Source organism: Artibeus jamaicensis, unplaced genomic scaffold (genome assembly GCF_021234435.1).
Source record: "Artibeus jamaicensis isolate MK-2021 breed Jamaican fruit bat unplaced genomic scaffold, CSHL_Jam_final contig_519, whole genome shotgun sequence".
In the NCBI taxonomy this organism is placed as follows: Eukaryota; Metazoa; Chordata; class Mammalia; order Chiroptera; family Phyllostomidae; genus Artibeus; species Artibeus jamaicensis.
In genome coordinates this window covers 47179018-47205170 of record NW_026521871.1, presented here as the reverse complement: position 1 = coordinate 47205170, position 26153 = coordinate 47179018, and the positions used below count along the sequence as shown (strand labels likewise).

General features: G+C 51.5%; 1 protein-coding gene across 1 annotated transcript in view; it reads left to right on the top strand.

Annotated features, from left to right (window-relative positions):
• Window positions 1–1338: 1338 nt before the first annotated feature.
• Window positions 1339–26153, top strand: part of DCLK3 (doublecortin like kinase 3) — a 37448-nt gene continuing 12633 nt past the window's right edge. The window contains exons 1-2 of the mRNA XM_037148319.2: window positions 1339–1474; window positions 21291–23146. Coding sequence (XP_037004214.2) covers window positions 1393–1474; window positions 21291–23146 — 1938 coding nt within the window. The 5' untranslated portion in view covers window positions 1339–1392. The remainder of the gene's footprint in view (window positions 1475–21290; window positions 23147–26153) is intronic.

Below are 26153 nucleotides of genomic sequence, written 5' to 3'. Positions count from 1 at the left end.
CATTTGTCATTTGTTCTCTGTTGGTGGCCTGGAATTGCTGAAAATGGTTCCTGATGACCATGTCGGCCATCAGAGGAGCTTCCAGCAGAAGTTCTTTTCACTCAGTGGCTTCAGGAGGCTGTTGCAGCCATTTGTGACCCGAGGTAAGGAGTCCGGGAAGAAAAGGCAGTACGCCGGAAGTGGCCACCTGGAAGCCTGGAAGGAGTGACTGGGTCCGTAGGTGCAGTGACCGGGTCCCTGAGCAGCTCCAGCCACACCCAGCGGCCTTCTCTTGGCTACCTGTTACCTGTGAGAGCGAGAAAGACCCTGCCAGCTGGGAGCTGACCCCGAACTATCAGCTCAGCCTTGGTGTCCTGTTGGATATGGACAATGTCACAGAACAGCAACGTTGGACAAAGCCCCCCCTGGGACTTGACGGATTGAGGCAAAATCAAGACCACTGCTGTAGGCATGTCCATGGACATGTGCAGAGGCGGGCATGGCTTTTCCTGGGAGCTCATCACTCCTGCCAGCAGGGGCTGGGGAGCCAGTTGAGAATATGGCATCGTTCCCCACCCCCCAGCCCCCTCTCTGCCACTGTGAGTTGCACCCCTGGAGGCTCCACAACTGTGAGGGTCAGGCAGGAGGTGCTGGGAAGGGTATACCTGGGCCAGGGACATCGGCCGCTTTTAGGTGGCGCCAGGAAGACACAGGCTGGAGGGATGTTTTGCAGCCTGTGTCTCTCAGGCCACGGTGTGGACCAGAGTGTGCGAGGGCCTTTACATCTGGGGACCAACGAGGACGCGGGGCAGCTGCTGGGCCCAGAGTGAGTGCGGCAGTAGTGGGGGCAGGGTGGGAAGGAGGGCGTGGTGCGGGAAATTCTGGACTCTGCCGGGAGGGGTGAGGGTTGCCGGGGTGCTGGAGACCTCTTCGTCTGCGAATGAGCGAGAGCGTGGGCGAGGCGCGCGGTCAAAGCCAGACCTCGCCAGGCTCCAAGGTGGGCAGGGCAGGGAAGGAGTGCGGGAAGGCGGGCGGGGCAGGGAGAGGCGGGACTGCTGGTGGGTCCCCGGGGGCCACCTCCAGCGGCTCCCAGGCAAAGTAGTGGGTGTGAACTCACGTTCAAAGGCCGCCCGCCTCCTCTCCAGGGACCCAGCGGCGCGCACCGCCAGCCCAGCACAGAGCCAGGGAGCTGCGGCGGGCGCGCCGTTGCTAAGCCCAGCGCCCCCGGAGACGTTCCGGGTACTCCTCGCCCGCGCGGCGCGGGGCGGGCAGCGGGAGGGAAAGAGGAGAGAGGCGGCGCGGGCTCCTGGCTGCTGGCGTCGCGCCCCGCCTCCCCGCGCCCGCTGGACCGTCCGGCCGCGGCCCCGCGCTCCCACAGCAGAGCCCGGCGCTCCCGGAGCCGACCACCGCACCATGCCGGCCGCTGCGCCCACCCCGCGCCCGCCGCCGCCCCCGACGCGGCCCGCCCCGGGCTGCCCTGCGCGGCCCGCCCAAGGTAAGTGCCTTGTGTGGGGGTGGGAGCACTCCTGTGGCCCGCCCGGACTTGAGACCCCGCTCCGTGCCGGGTGGTGCAGTTGTGCCAGGCACAGGGGGGTGCCAGATACAGGGGGGTGCCAGACACAGGGGTTGCCAGACACAGGGGGGTGCCTGAGGCGCACTGTGCGAGCGCGTGCGTCTACACCACTGAAACTCGCTTGCTCGGGGATAGTGCTGTCCGGAGCTGGTTTCCAATCCCTCTCCAGCCAGCAGGGCCTTCTTAAGAAACGCGTGGGCATCTTGCGAGGTGCGGGGGACTTCAGAGGAGGGAAAGCACTCGCGAGGGAGCTGACATTTACTGAGCATCTCAACCTGCCCGATGCTGTCTCTAAAGCCGGCCTCATTTTATTCTCTGCACAAACCTGTAGGGAAAGTGGAAGTATCCGTGTTTGTCACCCGAGAAAACGGAGGTGCCCAGAGTCTAGGCTTGCTCAAGGCCACATGGCTTGATAGCGGTGGGCCTGGGATTTGAACCCTGATCACCAGAGCTCACTGACCCAACTACAGGACAGGAACCTCTCCTTGGTACTAGATGAAGAAATACACAGAGGATCTCAAGACAAGCAGGAAAAAGCATTTGGGAATTAACAACAACGAAATGATTTCGTGAAATATGCCATCAATCAATTTCAAATACAGGAGCGCATTCACACTGCCTCCTAAGTCTGGCTCGGGGGTGGTGTTGTGAAGCAGGGAGAAGTCCACAGGGTGCTGGGCAGAGGTGTCTGGGGACACCTTTTCAGAGTTTCCACCTGTTGGGAGTGGGGGGTGAGAAGTTGTGGAGGGAACTCAGTGGTTATTCATCCCCAAGTTAGTCATCCGTCCACTCCCCGTCCCCCCCTCCCCCGCTCCATTCCCTTCTTTCCCTGACCTGTGGTCCAGGATGACAGCTGTCAAACTCAAGCCGAGTCCTGCCTTCATCACTATCTTTCGTGGAGGGTTTTGTCGCTGGAGGACCCTGTGCTCGGATGGCTGTGAGGGGCTGTGACTTTGGTCCAGGCCATTGCTTGCAGGGCTGAGCTCTTGGGCCAGTGCTGAGCGAACACAATCACGGTCAGTGCGATTTCTGCAGCAGCAGCAGCCAAGCGGGTGTGGATCCTTTGAGGACAGCAAGAAATGGGCCCAAAAATGTGAAGAAGGGAAAGGATGTTGGGTTTGCCTGGCAGCCCAACTTCAGAAAAGCATTTCAGGTGAATATTTGGATGGCTTTGGATGGTGCCCTAAAATGTTTCACTGGAGAAAAGACAGGGAGGCATAACAGGGTTTTGGAAAGATGCTCAGTGCCTCATTGCATTTGGCTTTGGAAGGTGCTAGGGTCAGAGTCGTTGATGGTGAGCTAGAAGTAGTGCAAGAAGATAAGGATCCTCGCCTAAGAACCCCGCGAGGCTTCAGAATGACAGAGATGGAGTCTTCCCGTTATTGTGGCCAAGATTTTGGCAAAACTTGGAGGGAGAAATTTTGGACAGTGGACTGTCCTAGGTGCTTCTGTGCTACACTGTATTCCCTCCGAGACCTTCCCCATCTTTGTGTGCGTTGGTGCCCTGGGTCCCAAATGCCAGCCCCCACTCTTAGTGGGAGGGTGACCTTGGGATGCTGGAGTCAGCTTGGTCTTGAGGAAGTGAGAGCAAGGAGTGCCTGGGAATTGACACCTCCCTTGGGGGCAGCCCTTGGCCAAGGACTGGGAGGTGCTGGGGTATAAATAGTCCAGCTCCCTTCCCCTTGGCTGGGACACGGTGGCGTGATACGCTTGTTCTCCAGAGACCCGCCGTGCAGCTGTGTCAGTTGACTTCCGTGGGTCTTTGCTGGGCTTGCGTTTCTTTCTTCTCTCACTTCTTCATTCTCTACCAGTTTTTCCTGGTAACACTTACTAATAAAACATTTTATAGGGATTTTCATTGCAAGACCTGATTCTAGAGAACCCAACAAAAAACATGGACCCTCTTGCATTTTTTTTCTCCCCAGGGATCTGAGTGACGCTCCATCACTGGTCATGGGCAGCCCGGGCTGGCCCCCAGGGTGCCTTTGTGAATTCGCCCAAGGTGCCTCCTTCCGAGCAGATGGAGCCCTCTGCCCAGGCACAGGTTTAGCAACCAGGGAGGGGTGCAGCGTCCATTAGCCACCTCATCTGGGTGCCTTCGGTGGTACACACAGTGCCCAGCAGAGGGGTGGTACAGGGTTTGGGCGCTGTGCTCAGAAAAGCAAAACGTAGTTGGTACCCAACTGCTCTGAGCCTCCGAGTTGCTCAGTTGTCCCAAGATCTCATTTCTTGGCTTCTCTCATCCTTCTTTTTCCCAGTTCAAGGCGTTTCCTAAATGTTTTCCTAAATATTTGACTATTACAGGCACATGTTTTGCTTTCCTCTGGTGAAATGTTGAACTAGTTAAAGGTCTTAGCTTCCTTCTAAAGCCAATAAGGGGATGGAAAAATGCTGTCTTGACCAGTGGACCCAAATACCCCGACTGCAGGGGTTGGTGGTACCTGGTCAGGGAAGGCGGGCAGCTCTCCACCCACCGGGCCTTCCAGTGGCTCTGCCTGGTTCTGGGCTTGCTGAGTCGGGTTCAGATGGGCTGCTGTAGCCAGAGGCTCTTTCCTGATGAGGTTCCCTTTCCTTGCATCCATGGGGCCATTTTGTCTGGTATCAGAGTTCCCCTGTGTTTTCTTTGGTGGCCTCTGGTTAGTGTCTAAATTTGGCCCATCTGGTGGTAAAGCAGAGCCCCTTTTGAAGATGCACATGTTGGGGAGTCCTTTGAAAAGGGTGTTTCTTTTTCAATTACCTGTTATTATAGGTCAGAAGAAGGAAATACAAGGAGAGTGGCAGAGTGGGGAAGAAATCTGTCCTGGGAATCAGGGAGCTGAGCTCTTTCCCCAGAGATCTGAGGTTTCCTGGTTACCTGGGGGCAAGTCATTGACTTCTCTGGGAACCTTAGTGTCGTCACCTTTATTCACTTAATAATAATTGTCCAGCCAAGCTCAGAGGGTTGTTTGATGATCAAAGGGGATCATTGTCTCATCAAACAATTGTCTGAGCAAGCCCATAAAGCCCGTATCCAGGAGAACTGGCAGTCTCTCAGGGACAGTGGTGTCTGCGTAGGCGTCACGGTGTAGGTAGTGAGTGAGGAAGAGAGCCAGCGCCAGTGCAGTGGCTGGATGAAAGGGCAGGGAGGTCTCCAGAGCCGCTTGGGCTGGTCTTGCAGGCTCAGGGCTCACAGGACTTTGTAAGTGGCAAGGTGCCATGTGGTGTGTGTTTATGGGGGTTGGAGCTCTTGAATCCATCAGATCTGCCTTCACATGTTGGCTCTGAAATTTCAAAGCTGTGTGATTCTGGGCAAGGTACCCAACAGCTCTGGGCCTCAGTTTCCTATTGATAAACTAGGCACGATCATGTTCTGAGAATTTAGTGGTGTAAAGCTCTTAGAGGATGTTATTACAAGTGTAAAGTTACATCGTAGGCTGAAGAGATTCTGTCTGGGTGCCTTGGGTTAGCGCTTCTCAAATATTAGTCATACGAATCATCTGGGGATCTTGCTAACCTGCAAATTCTGATTCAGGGGGTGTGGGGTGGAGCCTGAGGTTCTTCCTTTCTCACTAGCTCCTTGGTTCTGTAGGTGTTGCTTGTGCGAGTACAAGGTGCTAGGCCACTCCTCCTAGGTAAAGTCTGAGTCCTTTGTGGGAACCGAAGGACACTGTGTTTGGAGAGATGATGGGGATTGTTCAGGCCTTTTTTGCAGGTCTGGCCTGGGGCTGGGGCAGAGGCAGCTGGCACTGGCTGCTGTTGAGTAAGGTGTTCCCTTTAGGGGGTAATGGATCTAACCCAACTTCCTTCAAGTGCCTTAGGACCAGCCCCGCTGGAGGAAGCTTGTCCTGGCCAAATGATCAAATGCTGTCTACTTCTCCTGCATGCTGGCCTTAAGGGTGTAGAGATGAATAAGTCATTGACCCTTCTCCAGTGTGACCCTTGGGGTGAGTGGGGAACAGGTGTGTAAACATGGTAAGATAAGCATTCTGCAGAGTTCCTGGGTAATGGTGATGGGGGTAAGAGGGTTGAAAAAGAGAGGAAGACTTCCAGGTGGTGGTTATATCTAAACTGGGTTTTGAAGGATGAATCATGGTGGCAGAATGGGGGAGGAGAGTAGAAGTATATGGGGAATGGCATTCCAGGATTAAGGAAGAGCATGTGCAAAGGTCAGCTGTCTTGAAACAGCTGGGTGTGTTCAGATCCTTGAACTAATAGTTATTTGGAGCATGGGGTATGCTGGAAGGGGCTTAGACAGGGAGGCAGTTCCAGATGATGTATTAGTCAGCATAGGCCAAGCTCTGCTGCAGTAACAAATCAACTTCATTATACTAGTAGCACAGGGCAACATAGGTTACTTCTCACTCACACTGTGTGTCCCTCATAGGTCAGTGGAGGGCCAAGTTGATGCAGCTTTTCCCCAGCTTGCAGGTATACCTTTTGGAGAATGTGGTCTATGTAATCACCCACATTATGAAGAGGTATTGGGAAGGTTGCTCTCTGGCTGTTCTGTGCTTCAGTCTGGAACTGCTGATGCCCACGGCCCATTGGCCAGAGCTCATTGTGAGGGGCTTAGAAAATGATGGGGTTGTGGATGGAAAGCTCAGAGAACATCACTGTCTCTCCCACACATGCCTTGTTATGGACCTTAAGTCTCACTGGGAAGGCCAGAGTTTCTCAAATGGGAGTTGTATGTGGATTCCTTTAAGGAAAAAAAATCTTGTAGATTCTTAGTAGTGGCTTCAGTTATTTTATTATAATACAATTCAAATGTGCAGGTAGCATTCAGTAGATCTAAACTCCTTATGTACAGAGCTTGCCTGTGGCCATAAAACCACAACGAATGTGTAAGTAAAATATCAACACAGCTGCCAATGGAGTAAATCCAGGTGAACTGCGTGAATTTAATGTGATGGGTGAGGTCATTTTTGCTAAAAATGAAATCACTGTGTCTGATTCTAAAAACAATTGTTTAGGTTCTCAGGGATTTGGTATGCTGTGTGCTATGCCCCATGAATTGTGTGATGGCTAATTCTCCCACCAGTTTTCTCTATATGAAGTCCTATTTGTTCTTTTTCTCATTAGCCTGTGACAGTTAAAATACTATTTCTTGTTACCAACTACACCATCAGCACAAGGACACAATGGTGACATAATGTGGCAGCACTGGCCATCACATGGTCACTCAGGTGCCCGGAATGTGTTTCTATCCATGATCTCAAAAAAGGGGATCATGAAACTGGAAGCACGAAGTTACACAGGAAATAATTTTAGAGACCATCTGAGCGCCCTAGAAGATGTCTGAGTCTCCCCTGGAGTTTGAGAAATAGGTAGAAAAACACTAGAGTGTTTTACAAAGCGGGAGGGATGACCTGCTCTGTGGTTTAGAGACATCGCTTTGTCCATGCAGGAGGGTGGGTGAGGGGTAGGAGGGAGGCCAGAGACAGGTGGTTCGGGTTAGAGGTGCGAAGGGCGGGCTGTAAGGTGGTGAGTAGGTCAGGTGCCAGACTGGAGAGGCGTTTTGCAGATGGGATCCACGGGGCTGGGAGATTGGTTGGCTTTGGGGGGCGAGCGAAGAGGAGTCAGAGGTGACTCTTCATCACGGGGATCAGGGCCGTTGGTGGTGCCACTGACCAGGGCCAGGACCCGGCATCCCCAGAAAGAAGAGAAGAGCTCAGGGCTGGAGCTGTGATCGCCATGTTTGTCACCCCATCTTTCGTGACTGACTCGAACTGTTCTAAACCAGTTTCCGGCGTCTAGTGCATTTTCCGGCGTCTGTTTTATCTTCCCCAGGATATTTAATTAGCATTCATTTGGGTGATAAGAGTGTCTGCGTTAGCCTTTCTATTGTGCCCGCAGGAGAGGGTCCTGGCAGCATTTTGCCTAATTAATCACACACTTTTTTGTCTTCCACGTGTTTGAAGAAAGTGAAAAAAAATTGAGAAACTTGTGGATGGTTTTGGGTAGAAGTTGTCATTACTGGGTAAGGTGAGATTAGCTTATCCACCTTCGGTTATTAAGAGCAGCAACAATCGACTTTCGACTCTGTGTTTTTGGACAGAGATGCTCAGCATTATCTGGGGAAAGGGCAGACGGGTGCAGCTTCAATGATCTCGAGGTAATTACGTAACAAGGAATGTGGAAACTCAGCACTCTGGGGAGGTGGAGGGCAAAGAACACCAGGCCACCGAAACAAACAGAAACGTCACACACCGAAAATGAAGCCTTGTGGTCATTAGAGTGAAGTCTTGTGGTAATTAAAGTTTTTGGCATTGAATAATTTAAAATGTAACTCGGTGTTTCCTCTTTGTATGAATTATTAACCTAATGCACCAACTGATGGAAGCAACATGAGCCAGGAGTGGCTTTGACCTTGATTGGTCTCACTGATGGCAAACTTCTGCTTGTCACTTGGCCTTGGAACAGGCCTCACCTTCATGGCAGAGCCTCCGATGACCTCTGGAGATGTGTGACCTGCCCCTGCCGCATCTCTTTGGAACTTGTGACAAACAATTCATAAGCGAGTGCTTACCTGTCACCCCCAGAGACTACGTACTACTTAAGGACAGGCACACTGTGTTTTCCTCTTGGGACCACCCCATATGAGCAGACTGTTTTCCCTGACAGCCATCTCCACACCCACCAGCTAGTCCAGGGTGCCTTTCAAAAAGCATCTTTGGGTCTCAGGGCTGGTTGGAGGAGCAGATTTCCCAGCAGTAATAACCCTTGGTTTAAGAGTCTCTTTGCAGGAATGGATTGGACAAAGCTGGTTGTTCAACTTATTCCAGATACTGACTTTGTTTCAGATTGGCTGCACCCAGAATCTGGTGGAGTTTGCGTCTCTACGTCTGAGGCAGGACAGTGGTGCTCCCCAGATACCATTTGTCGCTTCTTTATCAGATGCTGTCTTTCCCTGTCCATAGTCCCTGTTCTGATGGTTTCTCTGCAATCTACTGCAACCCTTTTTGAAGGCTTTCTGTGGCTGCAGGGCCATGGTTGGCTCATTCTTGGGGAAAACCAGAAGTGCCGGGCAGCAACTACGATGATGAGGCTGATTTGTTACTGCAGCGGAGCTTAGCCTAGGCTGGCTAATACATCCTTAGGAACTGAGCTCGGCCTCCCTGACCAAGCTCTTCCTTCCTAGCATACTCCATGTTTCATACAGTTCTTAGTTCAAGGACCCGAACACACCAAACTGTTCCCTGACACTCTATCTTTGCATATGCTGTTCCTTAATCCTAGGAGCAGCCCTCAACCACTAATGGACGGGAACAGGTGAATAAGTACCCCAGTTTCTCACCCCTCTGCTGGGACAACCCTTGGGCATGTTTTACCCATTCCCCCCAGGAGTTCCTCCCAGCACAGCCGAGCACAGGTTGCCCTCGGCAGTCACCTGCTCAGTCTTGCTGCAGGATCGCCTCCTTGCTTCGCTCTCCTCCAGCGCTTCCTGAATTGCCTCCCAAATAAAGTCATATCCTTGCCCCAGGCTGTGCTTTTGGGAGAGTCCAGCCCCAGACCCTTTTGGTTTTGTGGGAGGAAGAGCTGTGTGTCATTCTCAGGTAAGGTCCAGGGCACTGCCATCGTGTCTGTCCCACTGCTCAGCTCCCTTGGGCTCCACATTGGAAGTCATGGGAACAAGAAGCTTTGACTATGGAAGCCACTGAGCATCTTCGTGAGCTGTGGCGCCTTCCTTCCTGACCCCCAGCATCAGCACTGGCCTGTGGGGTGTCGATATATCAGTCAGCCCATTTCACACCTCCGTCCTGTGTGATACAGAAGCACTTTGGGATTTCTTACTTGTGATCTTCAATGCTTCTAATTTCCAAGCTCATTCCCTCTTCAGGGGTTTGATTGACATCAAAGTACAACTTACTGGTGTTTGTCTATGGCTTTTACTTAGTCTGAAATAGATTTTGGTACATACTTGCGAATTAAACATCCAAATTCATTTTATTTCAAAGTTATTAACCAATTATTTCAACATTGAATAAAAATTATTTTTGCCTTCCTGAATAGTTTATAATGATCTTTGATTATACATTAAATTCTCATGTGGAGAAGCATCTATTTTGGGGCTACAGTTTTCTTTTCGCTTAAACTGAGCTATTCTTGTATAAGTCCCAAGACATTATAATTACAGCTCTTGTAATATATTTTACTATCTTCATTACTCATTACTAATTTCCCTCCTGTCTTCCCTCCGCAACTGCATTAGTGTTTCCATTGCTTCAAACCCACAGACTGCAGGGGGGCAGAATCCACCCATTTATTAGGACCCTTCATTTTGGACCGGACAGTCATCGAAAGGGGTCTTCTATGTCTTCTCCCAGTTTTGTAGTTTTCCTTATGTTGAGCATGTATATATTTCTTGCAAAGGTCATTCCTAGGACTTCTTTATATGTTGACATTATACATGCTCTTATTTTGAAGTTGTACAATGTTTCCCAACTGGTTATTGCTGTTGTATAGGAAGGCGTAATATAAATATATAGGACTATACATTTTTTGGCTTTGTAGCCATGCACTTTCTAATTATATTTTGAGGTAAAAACATATAAAGCTATTTCATGGCATTCCATGTACTCTGATTGTTTTTCCAGAACAACAAAGAGATACATTCTGGAACTGCAGTAAGTTCAGGGAAGGAGGGTGTAAGGGATAGAGAGGAGGGGTGTGCACGGAGTCGGGCAGGAGGCAGGACTCACAGCATCCCGCCCCACTGTACAGATGCAGAGTTCCAGACACCGTGGCAACAAACAGTGTGGGTGTGGGTTCGTCTCCTTTTCTCTTTGAGATGTAAATTCTCTTACACCGTGCTTGTAGGTGTCTCTGACTGGTCTGGGGGCTCACTAGCCCCAACATCCTAGTCTCCCCTTAGCCGATGGACACTCATTAGTAAGAACATGTTTATATTTGCGTCTGGCTAGTAAAAGATAATGTCAGGACGCCAGCCCTTCAGTGATGCTGAAGGCAGGCCTGGCAGGCCAGACCGGTTCATGTCAATCAAAATGAGAGGATGCCGGAGCCCTGCTCAGGGTCTCACCTTGCGTTCGACAGCCCAGATCATTGGACATATTAAGTTAAGAAGAAAAACGAGAGACAGAAAGAAACCAAGTGCACTAAATTGAAATGAAGCTTCTTTTCCTCTTTGGAACCTGGAGTCAATGGAGGCCCAGGGTTGCCTACCGACCTCCCCAGTAATCTCATTAGGAGGGACCCCTGAGGGTGAGGTTGCAAGGCTGCTAGGCTATGGGAACCTTTTAGTCCCTTCCGTTTAACGCCATTAACATTAATGAGAACTCAAAGGAGTCAATCTTTCTCTTTAGGAACAGCGCACCTGAAGAGGTTTCACAGGTTTTGAAGATGATCGCCTTTTCTAAGGATGCCTGTAGTGTGAAAGAAAAACATTAGCCCCCCACTCCCATCAAGGAGAAACAGAGAACAAATTAAAAAGCAAAACAAAGCTGAGAACCAGTGAGGAGACCCCTGTAGTGTCCGCATGTGCTCTGGAATATTTGTGAGTTACTCTCTTTCTTCCCGTTGCTTTGTCTACATTACAGAGGCAATGGCCTGGTTCTCCTGTGGTTAGTTGCATTTTCTTCATCCCAAGTAGGAAGTGGGTGTATTAGTGAAGCTGTTTTCTTAGAAAGGAAAAGAGTGTTAGTGCTGAGGTGGAGAAGGGTGGGTTAGAGACACACTGGTATCTCTTTATCTTGCCCCCAGCGTGTTTTCCTGGCCATACACACACCGCGTGGGCTTTGAAGTCGTTCTGAAGTGTGGATGTGTTAACAAAGAAAACAACCATGCCTGCTGGATTTTTATTCTGTTGAGAAGAGGGAATGGGGTTTTAAATATCCACCGGTTTCAGGGGAGAAAAAAAGGGAAGCTTTCTATTTTTCATGCTGCCTTCAATACGTGTCAGAAGTTCTCAGCAGTTTCTGGCTAGCTGGCTGTCCCCTTCTGGAGACTGGCATTGTATTTCTTTAACCTACAATGAACTGCCATCTACTGAAAATTCTCACTTAGTAGCTTTTAAAGGAACTTTTTCATAAATGTCCTTACAGTTCCTGCCCTTGAGAATATCAGCGTTTAGTGTGAACATTACAAAATTAGATATTGGGGAATGACCGATGGTCACTGCGAACTAAGCTTTTATTCACGCACGGGTATTCACGTGAGTGCTGTATGCTACAGTGGTGGGCACCGCAATTTTAACGAATTTAAATTTAAATAGAAAATAGCGCCATGGAGCTGGTGGCTATTGGAGTAGACAGTGCAAGGCTGGACGGTTGGGGACTCAGAGGTGGGAGCATGGAGTGAAGGTCATCGGAACCCCAGTGGTGGGGGGGGGGCGGGGAGGGGGTGTTAGGGAGAAAGAGGCAGGAGTGGTGGGGGAGGGGGATGGATGTGGGGGCAGGGTGAGAATCTTCTAGAAGGGCCCCTCCGGGACATGATATTAGGTCAGCCTGAGACCTGAACAGAGGTAGGAGGGATGTGTGTGTAGGAACAGTTTGAAGACACTCCCAGCATCTCTGGGTAATTAATTGCCTTTCGGTTTTAAATGAAATACAAGAAGAAGGATGGATTCTATGTATGAATTTGAAAAAAAAGTCACAAAATACTCAGTGGTCGTTCTTATTTTAAAACTTAAAGGCCTTTTGTCATTTTGGGCAATGGCGGGGGTCTGGGTTCTCTAGAAGCAGAACCCAGAGTAGGATTTTTGTGCACGTGATCTGGGGACTTTTGTCAGGAGCAGAGGAGGAGTGGGGCCACAGGAGTGGTGGCCGCCGCGGGAGCTCCGGGGCTCCAATTGCCCCGAGGGGCCGGCCCCACCTGAGGGCGAGGCGCTGGTCTTCTGTTCCCTGCCCTGTGCCTGCTGGCCAGTCACTGATTATGGGCTGCCCGGTGAGGTGAACTGTGTCGCTTCCTGGGTGGAGCGGCTCCCAGCAGAGGGCAATGCCTGGGACGAGTGAGCAGTGGTGACCCGTTAACAGCCAACACTCACAAGAGCTGGTGGGTGGGGCCGCTACCTGGTGAGTGTGTGTGTGAGGCACCTGCAGTGTCCACAGCCGTGCTGGCCCTAGAGAATGTTCATGGCTGAGCACCTTTACAGACATGGGAGGTGGAGGCAGATGGAGAGTCCTGCGTGCATGGTTGCTCTGATCGCCCAGCACATTCTGATGGTTATGAACTCAGCTAGCAGGCTGTCTTCATTAACTGTGGATTTACTGGTCCTCTCATCCTACACCTGCTTGCTGCCAGCCTACCCCCTACCTGGCATCAGGTCTGTGCGTGTGGAATCTGGCCAAGCAAGCCCTATTGATTTTGTAGACTCCATCCCTGCAAATGACATTGTTTGGGCAAATGTCAAGGGACAGTGTTGCAAGGGATCCTGAGGAAACACAACCACGACTCCTTGGGAAGCCAGACACTGCCAAGGTTTCCCCACAAAGGCTCTGAAGGTGGCCGTCTATGTGCAGACACTTCATGATGCTCTGGAAAGGCCGGTGTGCAGTGTCAGGGCAGTTTGAGGGAACGGTGTACGGTTCTGCCCCCTAGGCTTCCCGGCAGAGGAGCCGGCTGGCTTGGTGCCTCTGTTGGCCTTGGCGCCTCTGCTGGGCGTCTGATTTCACCATGGAGTACTGAGTGCTTCCCAGAGCAGGCGACCTTGGGCCTCTCATTCTGTTCCAGTCTTCACAGCCATCCTGGGAGGCTGGCTGGGCTGGGGCAGGGGGTGGCCAGTTGGGCCCCATGTCAGTGAGGACCCCTGGGGACTCTTCTTCGAGAGGCAGGCAAGGCCCCTCTTGGCTCTGGCAATCAGGGTGGGTCCTGGGGCCACTGTGAGTGCCTTGTGGTGCCTGTGGGGTGCCTTTTGCAGTCAGGGCCTTGGTGCCACGATTTTCCTCCTTTCACATTAGAGGAAACCTAAGCCCCATTTGAATTTCCAAAAGGAAGACAAGTTTGCACCTTAATCTGCTTTGCCCCAACATCAGTCCCCTTTGTTTGGGATCTTAAATCAATGCAGGGAGTTGCTGTTTTAGATCACTCCGTCCATGGGGATATCAGAGAAGCGCTCACTTGTTTATTACCAGCTGCAGGAACACTGTGTGACTTTATTTTATCGGCTTGGGATGCTGGCTGGCTTAACAATTAGGACAGAGCTAAACCATCCTGATTGTTAAGCCAGGCTGCTTTGCTTGGGTATCCACACTCCATTTCCTCTGGATGGTCCCATGAGCTTTGCTTTATTCCATGATTCAAATGACACCCCTCCCACTCTCTGAGCCATTGTTCAAAAAGATTGAAGATTAGTGGAAGGATTGTTTCAGTTCTTACTAACTAGCTGCGTTGCCCTGGGCTGATTGCTTATTCTCTCTGGTCTGCAGTTGCATCTGAAAATTGAGGGTGGTGGGCTTCTGACTTTTTCAGTTCTAACATGCAGAGATTTTCACTTTTGCAGCCTTTGTGTCTAGAACACGGATCCTCCTTAGACTTCTCCGTTGCATGCTCCTTAGATTGAATCGTTGGCTTTACTTTTGCTCGCAAAGGATGCATATCATCAACATAAGCAATTTTTACCCATAAATTCAATCAACCATGCAAATGATCACGCTCTGAGTCTTTATGGAAAGTTCTTCCTTAGTCTGGTGTATCTAAACTTTAGATAAAAAGCACAGTGGAGCCATTTAGTTTATTTATTTCTCCTTGAGTCAACGTTGGTAACACATATCTTTCATGGAATCTACCTATTTCATTTGTCTTATTAATTAGCATGAAATGATTCATAATATTCCTGTATTATTTTACATAAACAACCTCATCGTTTTTCAAATGTGTCATCTCTCCTGAATGTGAATGAAAGCTCTGTTTTTTGGAAACATTTCCTCTTCTGTTATTTTGTTTGCTTCCTACTTAATTATATGATGTACATGAAGGGTATCTTATCAAGAAGTCAAAATCATCTAAAAACTGCTTCCTGAAGAATCCACAGCCTCTTTGCCTCCTCTGTCGTGGACAGTAATAGGGGGTGGAGGTGTCTGCTGGGTGCCCAAATAAACGTCTGATAAGTGAGGGCCGGGAGGCTTAGGGCCAGGCACTGACAGATGGTTCAGATTCTCCAAAGGTCTTCCCATCAGAATAAGATCCATCCAAACCAAGGCACAAAGATGTAGAAATGACATGGAAGTGCTCGGCCTTTCTGGAGGGGTTTCTTGCAAAATACTTTCCGCAGCCTCCCCTACAGGGCTGGATGGAGCATGGGGAGCTGTCACTAGCTACCCCGGTGTTTGAAAGTTGTGGTGACACAGGTCGATGGAGATTCCGGGGCCGATGGAGGCCCTTGGGTGTGCTAACCACACAGAAAGAGGAAAGTATGGTGAGAGCTGGCAGAGAGGCATTGAGCCAGCGGCAGACTGGTCCCAGGTAGGTGTGTCTACCTTCCGGAAGAACAGTCTGAAGAGCCAGCCTGGATGGCTGTGGGAAAAGCAAAACTCAGCCACATCAAGGTTATCATGAATCTCTGGCAGGCGGTTGGGACTGAAAATCCAGGTCATTAGCAACAACAGCCGGCCTGGGAGCCCTGCCCTCTTGGAATTTTACTGGGTGAGCCGTGACCGGCCCCCAGGGATGAGATTGTGGGTGAGCTGGGAGGGTGGGGAGGAAAAGCTACACCCAGGGGTGAGACTGAAAGATAGGCTGTCCCCCGGGGAAGCTTCAGTCAAAGCAACCCGGCATCGGATGTCACAAAGGACAACGCCAGGGACAGGGCGGCATCTGGAGAGGCCCCCCAGCAGTGGCACGCAAACCAAGGGCAAGAAAGGAACACGCAGGCTTCGTGCGTGAAATGATGGGAAGTTGGGAGGAGGGTTCATCTGGAGGCAGAGTGGCTGGGGAGAAAGGGTTTTGTGTGGTCGCTGAGTATGCGAGGCCTCACCAGCCCTGGGGGCACACGAGGCCATGTTAATATTAATGCTCGGCTTGGAGTCCTGGCAGCTCCACCTGCTCACATGGGACCTCAGCCAGTGTCCTCGGAATCCCCAGGGCAGGATGTCACCTGTGCTCAGGTACACCATGGCACCTGCTCTCCCTTAGTCGTTATGGCACTCTTCACCTCGCTCCTCTGGCTGTCCCCTGGGCCCCACATTGCCATCTCCCACCCCAACCCTGGGCCCTGGGGCCTGTGCTGCCTACGCTGTTGTACCTTGTCACCTGGGGCCCAGCACCACCCACATGCTTTTGTACACAGCATCCATCCTTAACCCTGTGCTCCAAAGGTCAGGAGGACAGGGCACAGACGCCATGCTCTCTACTCTTTTGTCATTTCCTCCTATGCGTCTTATGCCCTCCCAGGTGTCCACTCATGCCTGCACCCAAAAAACCTCCTTCTTCCCCCTTTGACCCCCACCCCAGCCTGCCCATGTGGCAACTTGTACTCATAGGCAACAGAGAAGAAACTCACACAGGGCCAGAGCCAACCCTGAGTCCCCATTTGGGTGTCCTGGGGTCACCTTCCACACTTCCAGGGTTAATCAAATGGATATGTTCTCGTTCAAGGCTTTATGATCTCTTCCACTGTGGCCTGTGTGTCTTGGTTTACTAACCACTTTGGTGAAGCAAGAAATAGTCCATAGCAAGGGCTCTCAGACTTCACTGGGCACCAGACTACCTGGGGTCTTGCTCAAATGCAGAGTCTGGTTCTGTGGGTCTTGGGGCGGAGCCTGAGATTCTGCATGTCTAACAAGCCCCCAGGTGATACCCACACTGCCAGTCCCCTTTTGTGTCATCCCTCCCTCCCCATTTCTGTTTGCTGTTCTTAAAAGAAAACCCTTTGATGGGGACCCATGAGCAGACCTTTTGCTTCTCTGCACCGATGATGTCATGTTTTGATTAAATACCATCTGCCACTTACTCACATTATGAAAATGTTGGTTACGACACCTCTTCAAGGCATGGTTTATGAGCCACTTTGACGTTAATTAGAGTTGACCAGCACGCACAGAGGATGCTTGGGGACTTCTCTCTGTGTCTGTGCTTCCCAAAGTGTGGGCCCTGGGCCAGCAGCATTGGCCACACCCGGGACCTTGTCTGAGGTGTGGAATCCCAGGCCCCACCCTGGCCCTGGGCTCACGTGACCGTTTGTAAAGCCCTGCCCTACGGAACACAGTGCCTTGGAAGTGGGAGCCCCTGGTTTAGACACTTTAGGAAAAGGGACACTCTCTTTGTTTGATTGAAAAAGACAAAAGATTAATTTTAGCAATATGTTTTTCATTGTTTTTTTCCCCTTGATCCCAAACTTGATGATTAGCAGCATCAACAAAGTAATAATAAATGATTAGAAAGGAAACTGGGTTAAGATGACTTCCAGTCATTTTGGTAACCTTTTCAGGGTAATAAGGTGTTGAGCTGACCATTGTGGAGTCAGGTTATTGTAACTCATCTGAATGGTGGCAGCACATGGGACCTGAATGCATTGCAGCGGGGGTGTCAAACTCATTTCCACGGGCGTGGAGGGGCCCCATGAGCCTTGTGGTTGCCTTCCAAGGACTGGTAGAGCTCATTGCCCCTACTTAAGGCGTAGTTACATTCATACAGTCTTAAAATTACATTTGGCCCTTGGAAGGCAACCGCGAGGCTCATGGGGCCCCCTGTGAAAATGAGTTTGAAACCCCTGCACGAGAGGTCATCACAGCGACATGCCTGTGCAGTTACTGAGTTTACTGGGTCACACCAGTCAGAGAGAAGCCCAGGATCAGTGAGCAGGAGGAGCAGTATGCTTAGATTTTTTTTCCTGGAGTGTTTCAATTACCGTCTTGTCTCTACTGGTTTTCTGTTTCAACTGTTACATGGGATGGCAAATTCGCCCTGCTGACTCACATTTAGCGTCGTATTCTCTTTGCCCCTGAGATATTCACGGACTGGGGAGAAATCACGGGTTTTTTTTCACCTCGCTTATCTAATCTGTTGAGGAGGTCTGTTGTGGGATGTCCTCCGGCACTGAAAGTAGTTACACGCGGTTTTTTGATGAGAGCAAGAAGCCTGAGACTGGACACAGGCGTTTGGTGTTAGGGCTGAGAACCTGTCCCCCGGATCTCCAGTGTTACGTGTTACAGGATGGAGCAGGGGGTTCCGCGTAGTCCCTGGTGTCTGACTGGGGGGAGCTTCTATTTAGTTGCGAGGAAGAATATTTACACCTGTGAAGGCGACATAACCTTTAGCTGAGAAGTGCCCAGGGGAAGACCAGGTGTTCCTCAGCCAGTGCCGGTGGGTGTCAAGCGTTCGTGATAAATGTTAGTTTAATCAAATGAACAGATCTTCAGAGGAGGGAGCTTTGACTGTGAACTTGTGAGGTCAGAGAAGGTTTGGTGGTGGATGTGGGTCTTAGGGATTACAAGGTGGTGAGGCTCGGATGGGCAAGAGTGAGGGTGGAGTGGGGTCGGGATGGATGGGGACCACTGGAGTATGGAAGGCCTTCCCTATCAGGTGGGGGAGGTTGGGTTTGACCTTCCAGGACTGTAAGGAGGAGCCACTGTGGGCTCTCAAGCAGAGCAGGGGCTCGGCGAAAGCACAGCCTGTTTGGCTGTGTGTGGGGGGTTAGGCGGGCGCTGGGGAGGACCTTAGGAACATTTGTATTCCTGGTGAATGTGGCAAAGCCAGCAGTAGTGCCAAACTGAGGCCAGTTTATGTTGCTGTAGGAAGTTGGCAGACAAACAAGGAGCTACGGGAATATCCTTGCTCTGTGTTGCTTCCTGGGGAGCTGCTGGCTTGGGGACTGACGGCTGGGAATTAGCATGTCTGATTTTTATTTTCCATACTTTCTTTAATTATTTACTGTAGATGCAGGGGCAGAATAGGGATCTACCCATCTAGATCATAGGAGATTTCCATTTTTTTTGTAGGCCACAATGGGTAGAATTTCCTGCAATCTCACATGATTACACCTAATCTCACATGATTACGCCTAATCAATTTTGTAAGTTGTTGGAGATGCATGAACGTGGGCTGTCAGTCTGGGCTGGTTGGGGGAGGTACCCGGATGTTGCTGTCGATAGGTAGGTAGTCCGAAGTGCTCCGTGTGCTGCTGTCCGGGGGAGATGAGACTGTTCCTGAAGACTAGCCCAGGGCCCGAGGAGTGTATCATGTTCTTTTTCTCTCTGGCGTTTGCTCTCCTTGACCAAGGACCAGTCATCCGGTCTCCCGATTTTATCCTCTTACCTCTACAGAAGAAAAATGTGCTCAGGACTGAGAATTTTGAAGGGGGGGTCAGGAGGACTTGTGGAAGAGAGGATAAAAATATTTGCATCTTGAGGCGGTGTTTTCCTAGTGCCCCTGTGTAGCTGGAAGCAGACAGAGCCCAGTTTTATGTTGAGGAGCGGGAGGCCTGAGTTCTTACCCTTGCCCCTGACCACAGCGGTTTTGAATGAGCTTGTAAATGCCTGGGCAGCGCACGGAGCGTGTCCGATGGCGGTGCGGCGGAGGTCGAGCTGCTCTCTCTCCATTCCCATCCTCTGTTGTCTGTGCCCTGGGATGGGGGCCATGCTGGCGGAACTTCTCCTGGGCTCAGTGATGGGGTGTTCCCAGATTGTTCCCCTGAGTGAGCAGCAATCAGGTCTGGATCTGAGGTTGGGTCTGCTGAAACGAGGGGCACAACGTCTCCAGAGAACATTTCGGCCTTGACTCTGGGTACCACAAGGTCAATCACCTGTCTCCACACCCAAACTCCATGGTTTCACTGTTTCAGACCTTGAGCTCCCCGTCTCATCATGATTTGTGTCTTTGTCGTCCTTGGTCACCCCTCGACATGTGAGCCCACGCAGTGTTTGTCCTGTTCCCTGAGTATCGTTCTGGGTCCTGACGTCCCGAACTTGACCTTTCTCTGGGACCCTCCGATCTCCTGGCCGTGCCAAACTCTCTCACATCCCCACTGTGGTCACTGAGGGCTCCCTTGTCCTCCTGCTTCTCCTGAAAAGTTCTCTCCTCCCCCTCTCCTGGAACAGAGAATTTTTTTTTCATTTCTTTAGCCGGACAAGTACATATTGCGGGTTTTATTCCGAGAAGCAACATAAGAATAAGAAATAAGAACAACATGCATTTGAAGGTTTATCTCCCTCAACTTTTCCAGTGGGGAAACACAAACTGGCATTACTCTTGTAGATCTTTCTCTCTCAGTGTCAGAATTCTCTCCGACAGAAGTGGAGGCAGATCAGAGAAAGCATGGAAAGAAAAGGAATAAGATGTCCATAAATAGTTTCACTGGGAACGTGATTGCCAAGCTCATACATTTATGGCGTGTGGGAAGATCGGTCCCAGCCACCGCTTGTCATTTACTCTGACACCTGTGTCTGATGGAAGTCACCGCAGAACAGATTGTATGTTAAAATTAAAAAACAAAAAAACATTCTGGGTAAATATGCTTGGCCAAATTGCCCATCCTGGTACAAGTGGGGTTTTTGTCACAAGCCAAGTGTACTTAAAAACTTGTCTGTGACTTTAAAGGGAGTGTAGACGGCAGATTCCTACGAGTACCCTACATGTAAGGATATGGTGTGTGGACCCTGTGGGGAACTTTAAGAACTCGCAGCCCACCCTCACGGCTGAACGAGTCTACAGATTCCGACACTTCCCTCTTTCCTTTCCTTCCTGGACAGAAACGGAAATTGAACTGCTTTTGCCTCATCTGCTTTGTGCTGGCCAGGGACAGTTGATCAGGAAACACAAAGGCTTGTTTTAGTCATTTATTCATTGATCCAGACCACAGTCTCAGGACTAAACCTCTGGATCAAGATGACTGTGGTTTCCCTTTTTTTTTAGTAAATGAGAGAAACATCGTTTTGGAGAAGAAAGTTTCTGTACGTAGACTGAAATATTCACCCTAAAACAAGACCACACAACCCAGGGCAAGACAGCCTCACTCAGAGCTTTAAGAAATTCCCACCAGGCCACGCGGGCCCACGAGTTCCTGCAAGGCCAGGGGAAGCTGCACGCTGTAGGATTCTTCCTTAGCAACAGACGGCACTGCTACCAACGTGAAACCAGCTTACAAAAGAGATGTTATGGTCGTGTGGACAGTATTGGTCATTAGTGATCACTGCCAAGCGCTCTAAGTAAATAGCGGTCGTTTTCTCATTTGCTCTCACAAAAACCCTGGGAGGAGGCCGCCAGCATGTCTGCTTCTCGGATGGAAAGGCTGCCGTGTGTGCCCAGGGTCACACGCACGTGGTCAGTGGCCGTGCCAGGGGATCAAACCCAGATCCGCACTCATTACCTCTTCCCAGACCGCCTCCCCTTGAGGGGGTTGAACGTCAAGCTGAGAAAACTGGAAGTGGGTAAGAATAGGGTTCCTGCAAGTTCCAGAATATCATGACCTCTTGTTGCTAGTTCCCAGGGAGCAAACCTCAGATCTTTTATCTAAGTCGTAGGTCCTTGATGGTCGCCTTGCTTTAAGGAGCAGGACTGTGTATGTCCTCAGGGTCAGGCCTAGCTTAGAATGGGCTCCTGAGGTGTCGCCCAACTTGGGGGTCCCTGGGAAGCCTGGAGGAGCCACCCGAGGCCCAGTGCTGACTCCGTTCTGCACTCCTGGCTCTCGCAGAGGAGACTGGGAACGAGCCCTGCGGTGTAAAGGGGCTCCATCGTTGCAGGCCGGTCCTCAAAGATCACCCTTCTAAACTAGGATGGAATCAGCAGCCTTCAGTCAGGCTTTGCTGAAGGGCCAAGTCCTCCTTCAACCCACCTTGACTAACACTGTGTCGTTGTGTTCCCCCTGCAGGACATCGAGGCCTGTGTGACCATTCCCTAAAATATTTAAGCTCGAGAATCATGGAGCGGAAGCTGCAGGGTGCCTGGCTGCCCGCCAGCCGAGGGAGTCTGGAGAAACCGGTCCCGGGCCCCCACGGCTCCACGGTGCTGCCGGTGCTCAACCATCAGCACGGCCTTCACTGCATCCACGCTGAGAACGGCCCGCTGAAGCCCCGGGTGGTGACCGTGGTGAAGCTGGGCGGGCACCCCCTGCGGAAGATCACCCTGCTGCTCAACAGGCGCTCGGTGCAGACCTTCGAGCAGCTCCTGGCGGACGTCTCGGAGGCCCTGGGCTTCCCGAGATGGAAGAGCGATCGCGTGAGGAAACTGTTTAACCTCAAGGGCAGGGAAATCCGCAGTGTCTCTGATTTCTTCAGGGAAGGCGATGCTTTCATAGCCACGGGCAAGGAGCCGCTGACGCTGAAGAGCATTCAGGTGGCCATGGAAGAACTCTACCCCAGTAAAGCCCGGGCCCTGACGTTGACCCAGCACAGCTGGGCCCCCTCTCCAAGGCTGAGAAGCAGGCTTTATTGCAAGGCTCTGAAAGGGGGTCTCCACTGTGGGGAGACGGACGCGGCCAAGAGCGGCAGTGAGGCTGTTGGGTCCAAGGCAGCCCTCAGACATCAGGCGAAGACCCCCGTGGAGCCAGTGCTGGAGGACAGGGCCCGGGCCCAGAAGACCTGGGTGCGGGGCAGACGGGAGCCTGAACTCAGCAACAAACCAGCCAAGGAAGCCACTGCAGAGAGGCCCCCCAGCGGAGAGCAGCACCTGGCGGTGGAGGTCGAGAAGACCTCGGGTGAAATCATCCGGTGTGAGAAGTGCAAGAGGGAGAGAGAGCTCCGGCATGGCCTGCAGCAGGGGGAGAGGCTGTCCCTGGGGACTAGCGAGCTGGACATGGGCAAGGGCCAACGGTATGACGTGGAGAAGCTGGTGAGGACCCGAAGCTGCAGGAGGTCCCCTGAGGCCAACCCCCTGGGCAGGGAGGAGGGGTGGAAGGGCAACAGCCAGAAGAGCACTCCCAGGAACCCCACGCAGGAGCCGAGGAGACCTGGCAAGAACACGGACAAGAAAGAGGACAGGGACCCTGAAGGTCAGGAAGGTCAGCCACAAGGAGCGGCCAAGGCTAAGAAGGATGTTGTGGAAGCTCAACCCGTCAGAGAGGATGGAAAGAAAGACACCAAGCACAAGCGTGGTGGCTGGCTCCTCAGGGAGCACCAGGCCGGCTCGGAGAAGCCCCCCAGGACCCGAGGGGAAGAGCAGGAGGCAGAGAAGGAGAAAAAGGCATGTGCGTCGGGTGGGAGAAGGATGCTTCCCAGAGATGACCAACTCACAAGGGTAGAAAAGGAGCCCAAGATGAAGACAGAAGACAGCAAGCCAGACAGGCCCGGCGGCCGGAAGCGGCGGCCCGCGGGCATCATCTCGGCCAACGTGGAGAAGCAGTACGAGACCGGCCAGGTCATCGGGGACGGCAACTTCGCCATCGTGAAGGAGTGCCGACACCGGGAGACCGGGCAGGCCTACGCCATGAAGATCATCAGCAAGTCCAAACTCAAGGGTAAGGAGGACATGATTGACAGTGAGATCTTAATCATCCAGAGCCTGTCTCACCCCAACATCGTGAAGCTGCACGAGGTGTACGAGACGGACACGGACATCTACCTGATCATGGAGTTTGTGCAGGGTGGCGACCTGTTCGACGCCATCCTGGAGAGCGTGAAGTTCCCGGAGCGCGCCGCCGCCCTCCTGCTCAGGGACTTGTGCAGGGCTCTCGTCCACATGCACGACCAGAACATCGTCCACCGGGACCTCAAGCCGGAAAACCTGCTGGTAAGCCCCGATTCGGCCGCCCCGTGCTCTCTTGCCTGTGCACGCTGGCCCATTACCTTTACACCATTAGAACCCACTTGTTTCCAGTGTTTAAAACTTGGTTGTGGTTCGTGTAAGTTACTGACATTAATCGGTTTCGATGACGGTATTGAGACAGACACTTTTCAATTGAAATAAAATGGAATGTGTTTCCTCATCCCTGGGAGAAGAATACTGTCACCTCGAGACTTATCAGGGGACTGATTTCCTGGGTATTTGCACACACTCTGGCCTAGGTATTGGGGTGTCTACTGGTAGCAATTTCCCCTTTCAGTGCCCACTGAAACCACCCCCGAGCCTTTGGAAGATAACTTCTTGCCACGAGAAGCTGGCTCTGGAGTCAGGTGACCTACTTTGAATCCCGGCTTTCTTAGTTGTCTGCTCTAGGGGAAGCCCTTGACCTCTCTGGGCCTTAGCGCCTCATTTTTAAGAGAGAAATGGTAATAGTGCTTACCTTGCAAGGCGGGGTGAGGACTGAGCACAGGAAGGAGAGAAGCAGCCCCTGACAGGCAAGCTGTTCTCCTTTTGAGCATAAACAATGTCACAGAACGCCGGTGTCAGATAAGGCCACTCTGTGACCATGATGGCTCAAGACAAATGCAAGAGCCCTTCGTCACTGTGCCCACAGGCAGATAGCAAAAGGCGGCCCAAACCACAGCTATGGCCACGTCTCCCCCTGCTGGCTGCTGTGTGTGACTGCGTGCTCATTCCTCTGCCTTCTAGGTGAGGGTCACTAAGATGCCCACTCATTGGGTTGCTCTCTCTTCCTGACAGTATTTGATTCAGAGCAAAATTCTGCTTTTTTGAACTCTCCCCAAATCACCTAACACAGCCCAACTCTTTTTTATAAGATTTTATTTATTTATTTATTTATTTATAGAGAGAGGGAAGGGAAGGAGAAAGAGAGGGAGAGAAACATCAGTGTGTGGTTGCCACTCACACGCCCCCAACTGGGGACACGGCCCACAACCCAGGCATGTGCCCTGACTGGGAATCGAACCAGCGACCCTTTGGTTCACAGGCTGGCACTCGATCCACTGAGCCACACCAGCTGGGCCCAAATCTTACAGTGAGTTCATTGAACACCGTCTTCTTCCATTGCCTGGATCCCGGGGTGGTGTGCTCTCCCTTGTTGCCATGAGTCAGTAACTGCAACTTGTTCCTGAACCCCAAGTGTGTTCCCGGGGGTCTGGCGAGGGCAGCATGCACACTCGGTCACCCTCTGGCTCCTTTGTCCCCCTTCCTTCTCAGAACCCCGATCGCCATCTGGTACAGTCTGTACTCAGTCTTCTCTTGTGTTTCTCCTCTCCCTGGCAAGGAAGTTCTATGCCAGTAGGAATTTTGTTTATTCAGATCGCATCCTGCAACCTAGAACAGCCCTGTTGCACGGTGGACGTTCCTTGGCTGTGAGTTGGGCGAATGGATGGATGAATGGGAACATGTCGTGCTGCCAGGGAAGCAGCAGGGACTCCGCCAGTGCCAGCCACCATCACTGTCAGAGTAAGGCTGACGCAAAGGTGGATTGCTTGTAGACAAAGCAAATGGTGAGTGCAGACAGGGGTCTTGATGAGCCACTTTGTTTTTTCAATCAGGGACTTAGCCTGACTCCTCTCATGTCTGTGGCTGTAGACCCAGCCTGGAAACATCACCCCATGCATTCGTCTGTCCGTAAACTGCCCCCACCAGAGAGGGAAGCAGTGAGTGAGTCAAGCTGGTGGTCTGGGGAAGTGAGGCCTGCGTTGACCACTAAGTCAGGCAACCTTGCTCTGGCCCAGATTCTTGGAATTGCAGGTCGCTGCTTGCCCGAGTGGTCTGAATTACATCCAATGACTCTTCTTCGAGAACTTTCATTTTTGCCAGAGATGAGTGTCCTCATCCTTTCTCCACTTGCTCTTTTTTTTTGAGAGGGAGAGAAACATCAGTGTGTGGTTGCCTCTCAGGCGCCCCCCACTGGGGACCTGACCCACAGCCCAGACATGTGCCCTGGCTGGGAATCGAACTGGTGAGCCTTTGGTTTGCAGGCCCGCGCTCAATCCACTGAGCCACACCAGCCAGGGCTCTGCTTGCTTTTTCTTTCTGTCTCCTGAGTCAGAGCCCGAGTAATCACCATGTGTGACGTGTGCTCCACTGCTCATGATGGCCACTTCAGTGTTCCTCGCTGGTCCTCTGCTGTTCCCCCAGGGTCTGAGCAGCAACAGAGGTTCTGCCCAGAGGCCCGGGGCTGAGCATTTTGGCGCGTGTCTCATAACGTGTTCTCACAGTTGTACAGGGTCTCCAGGAGGTGGAATGAGGTCATTTCCCCTATAGGACCATTTTCCCTGGGGGTCAGTCATCTGAGCTTGCATTTCCTCAGCAAGGTCCTGGCACCAGTCTTTCGAGCTGGTCCATCTCTGGGGCGATAGGGACTCTCACTCCTGTGAAGGGACTTATTTGTCAGCAATTTTTTTTAAAATAGAAAAAGTCCCAGTTTAGATTGCATGGAGAAATTTGCTTCGGGAAGTAGAAAATGGCAAGGTGTGTGGTCACTGTGGACAAGCTGACTGCCTCAGAGAAGGCACCGGGCAAGTCTCTGCGGACTTCGGTGCCAGTGAACATGTGTTTCTGGTGCCCTTCGGGGCAGTGAAGTGTGTGCATGTGCTGTGTGTGTTCTGAGTCAGAGACAGATGAGGGACATTGCAGAGTAGCTGTGATTTTTCAGTCTAAACATGTGAGTCATTTATGTGGAATAGGTAAGTATCTTTTCTCCCCGTGGGTAATTTCATCAGCTTGCATTTATCAAAACCAATCGACCTGTTGCATTTATTCACCATATGTCCTCTTTCTGGGCGAGTCAAGTTCAACACACTGTCATATCAGACAGAAGGCTATGTGCTCTCTAATGTCAGCGCTTTTTGGTTTTTCAGAAGGACCGGGTTTGTGTTGGGTTGGACGGTGGGCTCGTTGTCTGGGTTTAGAAAGGTGTCATCTC